This window comes from Poeciliopsis prolifica, unplaced genomic scaffold, assembly GCF_027474105.1.
Source record: "Poeciliopsis prolifica strain line A6 unplaced genomic scaffold, Auburn_PproV2 SCAFFOLD043, whole genome shotgun sequence".
Taxonomy (NCBI): domain Eukaryota; kingdom Metazoa; phylum Chordata; class Actinopteri; order Cyprinodontiformes; family Poeciliidae; genus Poeciliopsis; species Poeciliopsis prolifica.
The window spans coordinates 632,156-642,987 of NW_026562418.1; the positions used below are offsets into that span (position 1 = coordinate 632,156).

The 10,832-nt window shown below is 44.6% G+C and overlaps 3 protein-coding genes across 16 annotated transcripts in view; 1 reads left to right on the plus strand and 2 right to left on the minus strand.

Moving 5' to 3' along the window:
* The window catches only part of kiaa1522 (KIAA1522 ortholog), a 54,760-nt gene extending 51,804 nt beyond the window's left edge, over positions 1–2,956 (plus strand). For 13 of the 14 annotated variants that reach the window (XR_008607756.1, XR_008607759.1, XR_008607760.1 and 10 more), the window contains 2 exons: positions 63–190; positions 945–2,956. Coding sequence is in view for 1 of the 14 variants with exons in the window: in XM_055056029.1 (XP_054912004.1) it covers positions 945–985 (41 nt within the window). In the remaining 13 variants the exon portion in view is untranslated. The remainder of the gene's footprint in view (positions 1–62; positions 191–944) is intronic. The other variant, XM_055056029.1, reaches the window with a different exon arrangement.
* Positions 2,957–3,179: 223 nt separating this feature from the next.
* On the minus strand, positions 3,180–8,702 carry yars1 (tyrosyl-tRNA synthetase 1). The gene is made up of 14 exons (XM_055056037.1): positions 8,571–8,702; positions 8,239–8,320; positions 8,012–8,158; positions 7,082–7,257; positions 6,862–6,991; positions 6,187–6,267; positions 6,009–6,101; positions 5,798–5,933; positions 5,625–5,710; positions 4,945–5,080; positions 4,759–4,868; positions 4,493–4,686; positions 3,913–4,054; positions 3,180–3,829 (listed from the first exon to the last, which is right to left on the minus strand). The coding sequence occupies exons 2-14, from the start codon at positions 8,293–8,295 to the stop codon at positions 3,719–3,721; spliced, it is 1,599 nt and encodes a 532-aa protein (XP_054912012.1). The 5' UTR covers positions 8,296–8,320; positions 8,571–8,702; the 3' UTR covers positions 3,180–3,718.
* Positions 8,703–9,577: 875 nt separating this feature from the next.
* LOC129376396 (SOSS complex subunit C-like) lies at positions 9,578–10,748 on the minus strand. Its single transcript, XM_055056039.1, has one exon. It carries the CDS (start codon positions 10,593–10,595, stop codon positions 10,284–10,286), a length of 312 nt encoding a protein of 103 aa, XP_054912014.1. The 5' UTR covers positions 10,596–10,748; the 3' UTR covers positions 9,578–10,283.
* Positions 10,749–10,832: the final 84 nt, after the last annotated feature.

Consider the following 10,832-nt stretch of genomic DNA (forward strand, 5'->3'; position numbering starts at 1 on the left):
GGCACCTTTCAGATCATTCTTTGAATTGACAATCCACACCTGCTCTTTATGCTCTTTATCAGTGGAGTGTTTCCAACATGAAAAGTGGAGGGCTGAAGTGAATTTTAGAAGCTTACTCCTCTGATTCATCTCAGGAGTTTGTCAAAGAGCCATAACCGCCATGAGCTGTCTGGTGTACATCACAACTGAGGCAAGAGAAGATAAAATGCAAACACAGCAGCCAAGTTTTGGGATACAGACAGAGATGAGTAATCAACGGACCCTTCAGGAATAATCCTAAACTAAACAGCATGAACCGACAAACTTGTTATACACCTCACATTACGCATATCATTTACATTACAATCTCACGGAGTTGGACCTCTCCCCTTTGGTTCTGTAATCCCAGAACCGCGTTTGCTCCAAACGCAAACAAAGCCCGCCGTGTGGCGGGACTGACCAGTTGAACTACAAAAGGGCGGCCTGTGGTCTATTTCAGGGTGAAAAACTCAAAGCGACTGCAGCAAAAGTCACAAGCATCTGCATGTTGCTGCTGAGTCTGTAACCTGGTGGACACCTGAGTCAGTGCTTGCATTAATCCTCGAATTACCAAAGCGTTCTTATCATGAGAAAGAACAATGCTAATCCCTGCAACATCCTGATTTTGAGCAACGAAGCAGTTTTAAGCTCGCTTTAAAGAGGAGCGCTGCTGTGTGCTCGACGCACCCCCAGGTCAGAAACCTCACTAACAAGCTCCACTGTGGTCTGTGCGCATGCAGTGCAGATGCTTGCTGACTCGCCTGCAGCTTTCTCCCAGTCAGGCACACGCTTTAATCAGCCATAACCCGAAGCTCATGATCATGTTGCAATAATTCAATAAGATTGGGACGGAATCTTCATTAGGTGTGTTCCGGTAACCGTATTATACTAATGCCGCATATCCTCCTCTCATCTCCTGCCCGCAGCTACGAGAGTGACGGCGGACACGATCGAAACGTTGTTCTGAAGGAGTGATCTGTGACCAGACTCGCAGGAGGAACGGAACGAGACGGCGAGCAAGTGAAAGGATGACTCGCAACATTTATTGACAATAAACTCAGTCTTGTTGTGTTTTGTGCTAAAGCCTTAGCCTGTAATGGCCTTCCTACATATTTATGCAAAAACAAAAGAAAAGATCGTGTTAAAACCCTCGACTTCTAAAGAAAGCTTTATTCTAAAGTATTTTTCTACATAATCTAATCTAGGGAGCCCTCAGGGTGGAGCGATGCACATAACATGAAGTGTCTCAGTTTGGTTTGAGTAAGATCGCCTCCCAGAGGTTGAACGGGGTAGTGCATCCTCAGAAGAAAAGTTGGAGAAAGGGGTTCATTGTATATTTTAACCCCATGCTGCAGTATCAAGCAATGCGTGGTAACGATTCTCACTGGGACTGACAAGAGTCTCCAGCCAAGGACAGGACCAAACATGGTCTCCTTGGTTACGCTTGTACAGAAATGACTCTACTTAGTTCTAGTCCTGCTTTTCACTGTGTGTAAAAGTATTAAAGAAAAAAAAGGGAAGATGATTCGTCCCGCGGGACGTTTTTGTTGGTCGGACATAAATGACTTTTGAAAAGCTGCAGAGGATGATGTGTCAACACGCAACAAAAATAGCTAAACACAGTATCTGTCGCTGGAGTGTTTCCTCTGCAGCGCACAGTGCAGGTCATTGAAGAAACGCCGACATCAAAGACGACCCGGCTAAATACGAAATGGAGTTTTCAGAAAGGGAATCTTGGAATAAAGGAGAAGCGATCCTCGCCAACTTGGCCCTGTGTGAAAAAGTAATTGGGCCCTTGAACCAAATCAGTAGTTTTGAGGCCCTCAGCAGCAACAAATGCGAGCCAGTGTTTGTGATGACTCAGAGTGGAGAAGTTTTGGCCTACTTTTTAAAAAATGGCTCTAATCCACCCGTATTAGATGCTTTCTTATGATTCGCCTGTTTAAGGTTAAAGGTCACGCCTCAGCTTCTCAATTGGAGTCAAATCTTGGTCTTGCCACACCAGAGACTTTCCTTTGGTTCCACAGATTCAGTAGAGGACAATCCTGTTTGTGTTGGATCCTTGTCCTCTATATATTCTCCATCAGAATTTTCTAGAGCAAATTTGCAGTTCCATCAATTACGGAACTACAATTCTGTAATTGGAGGTAAGGGAGGCTGTAGTCTGTAGGTTTTTCCAGTCAGCATTGGGTTTTGGTCTTCAACTGTCCCATCAATGCATTTTTATGCCCGGTCAATCATTTCTGACTCTTGGAACAGTGGGCGTCACTGAAGCAAGTGAGGCCTGCAGGGATTCAGATGTTCTGAGTTTCATTTTGACTTGTCAAAATAATGGACAAGTCTCTGGTTCACTGAAATACCCAAATTCTTAAGAGATCTCTGTCGCCCTCTTTCTGATTGATGCCAGTAAATGTATTTCCACTGAGGCATAATTTCTTGCTTTTTAAGATCTTTTAGCATTTAATTTTTTTTTCTTCGATGTATTCCTGATTAGCTTAAACATGTTAGCATGACAAACAAAAATCTAAAACAAAAGAATTTGGTAAAGATGAAAATTTTCTTTTCTTTTTTTTTAGTTCTGCGCAAAGCAGCAAAACTAATCTTTTTTTTCCGCTAGTAGCACTGGAAGTTGCCTTTTGCTACCAAATATTAAATGAAAACCACTTCTGAAGTAACAACTCTGGTGACGTGATACACTGGAGCTGGATCAGTATTTTTTATGAAAAGATTTTGTTCCTAAAACTTTGACTTAAGCTTTTAGAATGGAGAATTAAGCTCATCACTGTTTGCACAAAAACCCCTTCCCCAGTGGAATCACATGAAGTCAATTCTTGACTCTTTGTAAAGGGTGTTTAAAAAGAAAAAAATCTCCTTTTTGGCGATTATAAAGAATCATGTACAGTTATTACTTCTATCAATAAATTCTACTTGTGTCAAATGTCTCTTTCGTTCACTGTTTCAAAAACGAGCGTGTGGGAGTGAAACGAATCGGATGCTTTTCCGTCCAGTCAACTGGTGAGAAATTTTCACATGGCAAAGATAGACGCAAAAAAAGAAAAAAAAAAAAGCTAGCGGAGCCACACCCGGTTCTTGAGGCCTGGATTTAACCATCTCTAGTTTATGGCTTCACATCAACAAACTGAGACCTTTAATCAGTCACATTAAGACAGTCATGGCCAGCAGCTCTCTTGATTCTGCCGGTGTTTTATTTCATTTCACGGATGATGCATTAATCAGGCAATCAGATGATCAGACATGGATTTCTGCGCATGACCTAAAAGTACAACCGTCTTCCATCTAGAGGCATATGGATTTTACATACATGAGGTGTATAGAAAGTTTGAAAGCATCTCTTTTAATCAGACTGATCTGTCTTGACACCAAAACGTTGAGTTCCCCTTCAGAAACCTGAGATACGATTACTTAGACCCAGAAAGGAGCAAACTGGTCAGTGTCCTGTAACCTCCACTCAAACGTTTGTGATTCGAGTACATTAAGTGCATAAGTGACAAACTTTGATTAGTTACAGTTAGTCATAGCAAATGACTTCATACTTTTTCCTCAGTCAAGATAAAACAGTTGGTCTATGTGGACAGAAATATCCCTTCACTCTTCCAAAACCATCCAGATGAAGCGTCATGGTGCCGTCGTGGAAATTTGTGGAGCAGCTTTGGCGATCGACGGGAGTCCGTTTGAGTATTTAGCTGATGTTGCCTCCTTTTAGCGTCTTACATGTGATCTGTCCCAGTTTGGTCAGCAGCTTTCTGTCTTTCCACTGAGCCACACACTCGTCTGAGATCTTCAGATCCGCCTGTAGGACGACACGCCGCGTTAGTCGGCGTGTTCTGGGACGGTGGGTCCGAACATTGAACCGGCAACGGGGCTCCAACGTACCTGCAGTTTCTCCCACACCTTCTTCTTTGGGTTCAGTTTTTCGTCCGCTTTCCCCGACTCGTAGCCCTCCACGAAGACCCGTTCCCCTGGCGAAGAACCCTCTGGGGGGTCGAGAGGCTCCACCCTCCTGGGCTCACCTTCTCTGGAAACAGAAACCGGAGCAGGGTAAACAAAAACATGCTGAAATTACAGACGTAAGACCCTTCGTTCTTCCTGGTGGCACTTGGTCCACAAAATGCTGAGAAAACTTGGTTTTCGCAACAATAACTGAATCCATTTATGAGAATGGCATCTTCTGTTGAGTATTAATCTCCAAATTTATGTGTGCATATGACACAGCAATACGATGCTTTGGTTCATTTTTGGGTGCAGAATTTAAAACGATCAAAATCTGAAAAAACTAAAACTCCTGTAACTAATAAAAACTAAACAATAACTAATAAAAACTCGCTCTAAAAACGAACTAAAACAACCTGAGTCATTAAAGAAAAAAGAACTACAACTACAACCCAGAACTCTTTTAACCGTGGACATGGCGGCGTTTTCATGCTGCCCTGTGGGTTTTAGTCGACTTGCTTACATGGAGGCGCACAGCAGCATGGCTTGGGACTCGATCCCTCGCATCTTCTGCGGCTTCAGGTTGCACAGCACCAACACGGCTCTGTCCTGCAGGTCCTCCTGGGAAACGTAGGCCACCAGCCCGCTCACCACAGTCCTGGGCTCCGGCTCCCCCACGTCGATCTTCTCCAGGTACAGCGAGTCGGCGTCCGGATGCTGCGGGTTGCGCGCGATACAACGTCAGGGCTGCTCATTTCACGGCGTGCGGCGGCGAGCCGAGTCACCAACCTTCTCCACGCTGACGATTTTCCCCACCCTGATGTCCAGTCTGGAGGGCGCCAGCTCGTCGTCGTCCCCTCCGCCGCCTCCGGCTGTCTTGGCGCCTTTTCCTCCTGCTTCTGTTGATCAAGCGGATAAAACAAGTGTTCAGCGTGAGCGTGAAGCATCCGGGCTTCGCAGGGTTAAAACGCTGACTTGTCTTGGACGGATCGGGATAAGCAGAGTTGGTGAGCTTGCGGAGCTCTGGAGACTGAAACTTCTTCCTGATTGGATCCAGGAGCTGATTCAGGGCGACTTCCACCGAGGCCTTCAAGTCTCCGGGATGGATCATCTGAAAATGAGGAAAGTGTTAATCGGGGTTCGTTCAAGGACAGTACAAATTAAAAAATGAAAAAATGAACTACAGAAGGTTCAATTCTCTATTATATCACATCATTTACTACTGTTATTAATAATGTCTTGTGATAATGTTCTACATTTTACAGCAGGGTTGAGGACATTAGTGAAGTTGGCCCACCCATCTTTGTCAAATCAAACAAAACCTTTCCGCAGCAATGTGTTCATTTGTGCTGCTGTCATTTTAAAGATGTTAAAAAATGGCTCCAGGGGTCAACCAGACTCCCCGCCAGAGGTCGCGTTAACGGAACATTTCCCGTATTTGACCGGCTATCGTTTTAAACGACGGGGAAATTTAAAGCCCGTCTGTCATTTGCCAGGTTTTAATTCACACCCTTGACTGGTGCACAAGCGCAGACATTATAGACTTCACTTTCAACTGCAAACAACATTTCCAAATTTAGACTTTTAAAAAAATAAAAAAAGGATTTCCAGCACACAGCTTACTAGCAGATGGGATCAGATAAATGTAGCTTTACCTCTCCTTCAAAGTCCTTCTCCACCTGTTCAAAGTCCGTGTAAACTTTGTCTCCGCCCCATTTTGGATCCCGCTTGATGGAGAACTCTGAAATGCGAATCAAGTCAGGCTGTGACGAAGACGTTCACAACAATAAAAAAAAACAACAAAATTGAAATTAATCAGCTTTCTAACCTCCTTGCAGAGGAAAGAGGACGTATTTAACAAAAGAGAGAACGCCGTTGTTGTGGATGTTTCCTGGCTCGCAGAAAGCCTTCTTCAGCTTCTTCTTCACGTCTTCTTTGGAGTCCAGCAAGTCGATCTTTGACTCCTACGCGCATGCGTTGGATGTTAGCGTAAAGGCTGGCAGGGAATGTCTCAACAGAGTGTTTGAATAGAGCCTTACTTCCTCTGAGGAGCTCATTTTAGCCCCCGTCAGTCCTGGAACCATCGGGTTCATCAGATGTGATCGTTTTGCGTAACCAAGCGAGGGAAGGTACTGGGAACAAAGGAACAAAATTGGAGCTTATTGGGACACGTTCTAACGTCTTGTATGAATTTATTCCGTCCCAGTTGAGTTTTACCTTCTCAGCCAGAGTGAAGATCTTCCTCTGGTCAACTCCTCCAAACTGGGCGTCAACTTTCAGGTACTCCTCGTCTAAAGCCTTAGAAAATTGCCAACAGTTTAACTAAATACTCAAAGACACTAATCCTCAGATATTGGTACCGATACCAATATCTGAGGGTTGATATTGGCCGATACCGATCCAATACAGAAACTGACAGCGCCTGGTAGATGTATCCAGACCCTCGAAACTTTATCCAATTTTGTCTTTCGTCTTTATTTTCACAATTTTCTCTGCTGGGAAAGAAATTGTTAAAAATCACCCCCACAGCATGGTGCTGCCACCACCATGTTTGACTGTGGAGAAGGGGGCCTGAATACAAAGCATTCCACACTTCTTCCCATTTTCTTTGCAACCATTTTTTGAGGACCAGGCATTAATTATTTTAGGGATGCGCCGATCTATTTTATTCACTTCCGTTACCGATCTGAGGTTTGGTATCGGCCGACACCGAGCTGATGCAGAAAGACAGTGCTCAATTTACTTCTTGTTTTATTATTTTTTTAAACACCAACACAAATGTCCTGATATACAAATGTATCTGCACCACCACAACAAACTGAAATACACCAATAGCAATCAACTCTCACACCACTAATTATCTGGACTGTGATATGTGCGGTTTGTTATCACCTGTAGTCCAGGGTAGAGAAGCCCACTCAGCAGAGGATGCTCCACCTGCTTCACCACTTCAGCTCCAGCTTTCTTGGCGTCGTGCTCGGTCACCATGGAGGACAGGCGGTACACGTCCAGGGTGTACTCACTATCCGACGTCACAGGACAGAAACAAAGTTCAGCTACGAGGCAGAGCGCTAGTTTGGGCGGGGGCCTGTTACTGCTGGCTCAAACTGACCGGCTCAGCTGGAAATCGGTGCCTTTGATGAAGCGCAGCTTCTCCAGAGGGACGCCGATGCTCTCCAGCATGGCCTTGATCACCTGCTCGTAGTACTTCACCCGGAGCTCCAGCAGCTCCCAGGGAGCCTTCATGTTGTCAAGGTAAGCGTGCAAGTCTGCGAACAGGATCGTGACCTGAGGATCGGGAGAGACGGCAAACACGACAAAAAATATTAGTCGTCCGGAACGAAAATTATATTGAGGTCATGTGACTAATGGCTTTCTGAGTCTGGCTCAACTGGGATTACAATGGCAAAAACAGGCAGGTGTTACAACTGATGGACAAATTTGGTACTTTTGAAGATAATGTGAGATAGAGACTCAAGTCAATCCAGAAAATAAAAAAACAAAACGTATCTTTTGCCTCGCTTCATTTATCAGGAGATGTTGTGGGGGGGGGGGAGAACAGCCAGGTTGTTGATGGTGTAAATAAAACTCTTAATTTCGCTTTCAGTTAGTTTCACTGTTGAATAGGCCTGTGACAAATAAAGAAGAGCTCAATAATTTCAATTTGATTTTAGCGTTTTTCTCTTTTTCTACCCAAAACTGGATGATAAAAAGTCTTCAGTCCAGTGCTTTGGTTTCAACTAACCCTCTCCCCCATTTTTAAAAAAATTTTTTTGAAGGCCAATTTCTTCAAAATTTATTTGTTTATTTATTTGGGGTATTCCAAACCTCTTTCAGTTTCAGTGTTAAATGTCCTCTAGCTTTTAAGGTGATCGTTGAGAACGCGCTCTTGCGTCATCACGGCGATATTGCTTGAAAACGTGTGTGGCGATAAATTCTGGGACGATTCATCGCGAAGCATTCGTGGTTATCGCGACAGGCCCGAGGTAAACACAAATGAATGCTGAAGTTCATGTTAAAAGTAGTTTGTTTGAACCCCCACCTCGCAGCCGGCCCTCAGGAAATCTGCTATCTTCGACATGGGGACAAAGTATGCCACGTGCGGCTTGCCGGTGGTCGCCGTGCCCCAGTACACCTTCAGCTCCCTCTCCTGAAGAACCTGCCTCAGCTTCTCCTCGCCGAGCACCTCCTGCAGCGACAGCCAAGCACAGACGTCACCGACACCGGAGGAAGCGCTTCCCGTCCGGAGCGACCCGGGTTGCTGCTCACCTGCAGGTTCCTGGTGATGAGGTTGAACTTCTCCTCCGGACTGAGCTGACCTGCCATGACGCCGGGGCTTTGAGACGGGAGGCTGTCGGTTCACACGGCCAGAGTTAGCTTTGTTAGCTTAAATGAGCAAGCTCCGCTGACGCGTTCAATACAAGTCGGTCAAATGGGGAATGAGTGAATTGGGAGAGCTAAGGGCTTCATCTGGTTAGCAACAGAAACCATGTGCAGCTACCGGAAAATGCTATCTGTTCAGCTAACGTTAGCTTTACTTGCCATACATCCGTGTGAATTTGCTTTTGAGGTTAAAAAAAAAACGAAAGCCGGTCGCTCACCTGTGCTCTTAAAACGGGTCTCGGAGTGGCGAAACAGCCGCTGAGTGGACCTGTGAGCAGGTTGCGTCAGCGACAGCCTGGGCTCTGTGATCCACTCCAGGGGGAAGCAATCGAGCGCAGATAGCAGAGAATCCAAATCCGAATAACTTTATTGGCCAAGATTGAATGTTAAAAACAGACATTTCCAAGCGCTCACTGCGTACATACTGACAGTATAAATATATAAACTTTAGCTTACATAAAACAGGCATAAAGAAACGATATGTGGATTTTTTTAAACCAAATTGTCTTGTTTGTTTTATACATTAAAACAAGTGTTGATGTGACAGTGCAAAAACAATAAAAATGTTTACAAGAAACTGTTTCTGTGGCTCCCGATTTTTTTCCTTTTGCAAATATGATGGTGAAAATGTAAACTGTGATCAGAATGTGTGGGGTCTGCAATTTTTTTAGCTGGCCTGAACAAATATTTAACAGCAACAACAAAAAAACTACTGTCCTGTCTTGTAAAATTATCACTTATTATTGAGAACCCTCATCCTCTGATCACAAAACCTTGGCTCAATCTCAACCCAACTGCAACTTGAGACTTAAAAAGTGAGAAAAACATCTTAAAAATCACAATGAATCAATTACAGAAAAAATAAAATAAAATCATATTTTTGTTGGCTTAGAAAATTTTTTTATACACTTTAGAGGTGGCACCTTAAAGTCCAGAACATTCACTTCCAGATCTTGGAGCGTATGCTGCTTTCGAAACCAAGGGAAGAAAGTATTAATTTTAGGGAAATAAACATCTTTTAGCTGCACATTACATTTCTGCACATATTACAGAGGCAGAAATAAAGAAATGGATCATTAAACACACTTTTGAATGAAAATTACAACAATGAAAACCTATAATGTTTTCATCACTAACAAAACATGAACATGACATACAGAGTGTAGTACTGACTATGTTATAAAGTATAAAAGTATGTTATAAAGTACAAAACAGAACAACCAGCTCTGGTAGGGACAGATTGGTAGATAGATGTTTATTAAAAAAGAAAAAAAAATATTGCAGCCATTTTTTTTCTCCTTACAGTCCATACGCTGCATAACATAAGGCGGGTGGAGGCCATCTAATCTATGATAACTAGAATGGACAAAAAAAACAACAGTCCTCAGAGATGAATCTGTCGGACCACCTTTTCTCCTCCAAGTGATCTTACGCCCTCTGACTGAGGGGCGCCCTGGCAGAGAGCCATAAACTGTAAACACTGTTCTGACAGCAAGCTGTGGTCCAATAGCTCACTCAAAAAAAATGTACACCTGGTCTTCTGCTTGCAGTGAAAACAGAAAGTAAACACAGCGTAGACCTCAATCCTGCTCCTCCTGTCCTGCCCTGCATGCTTCAGTGGTTCCCTGCTGCCACACACCTGGATTGATCTATGGGGGATTAACAGGCTTCTGCAGTACTTGATGCCTGCAGAAGAGGTAATGCCATCATTTGGATCAGCTGTTGTGGAATAGAGGCACATCTGAAACATGCAGAGCAGGGTGAGGGCTGAGGATTGGAGTTGAGAAGCACTTCTTCCCCTGAAGGTTTCAACATTCTGACCCAGAAATAACTTCCTTACGTTTCTATCTCGAAATAAAAAAAAATTAAAAAGTGACCAAAGGCTCTTTGTGAGTTCGAGTCGGACCTCCCGCAGCGGCTGTGCTGCTGGGTCAGAGGTCGGGCTCCAGTCGGGGAAGCACCGGGAGGATGAGGTTCCCGAACGAGGAGTCCTGGGTGATGAAGAAGCCGGAGGAGTGGACGTGCGCGTGCTGCAGGGCGGCCTTCTGCTGGGCGGCGATGTGCTGCTGCTCCGCGCTGTCCCTCGCCTCCTTCAGGCTGCTCCGGCCTGACAGCGGGATGTTGGCGCCGGGACAGTTCAAGGACTGGCCCTGCAGCAGCCGCCGCTTCTCCTTGTCCAGCTCCGCCAGGATGGCCACTCGGGTTTTGTTCTGGAAGCCCTGTCCGGGAGGGTTGGCGGCCATTACGGCTCAACAGTAAACCGACGAATGGAGGGTAAAGTTCCCCTCAGGTCTCCTTCGGGGTTTATGTTTTTGGTGAGGTACCTTCCGCTCTGTGGGTTTAAATTTGTAAACGCATTTTATAGCTTTTTGTTGGTTAATTACCAGAACGGAAGCGCTTCCGGTTCGAGAGCTGGTTTTCACAATAAAATGAAACGCATCGTGAATATTGTTGAAAATCAGCATAAAACTGTCTATATT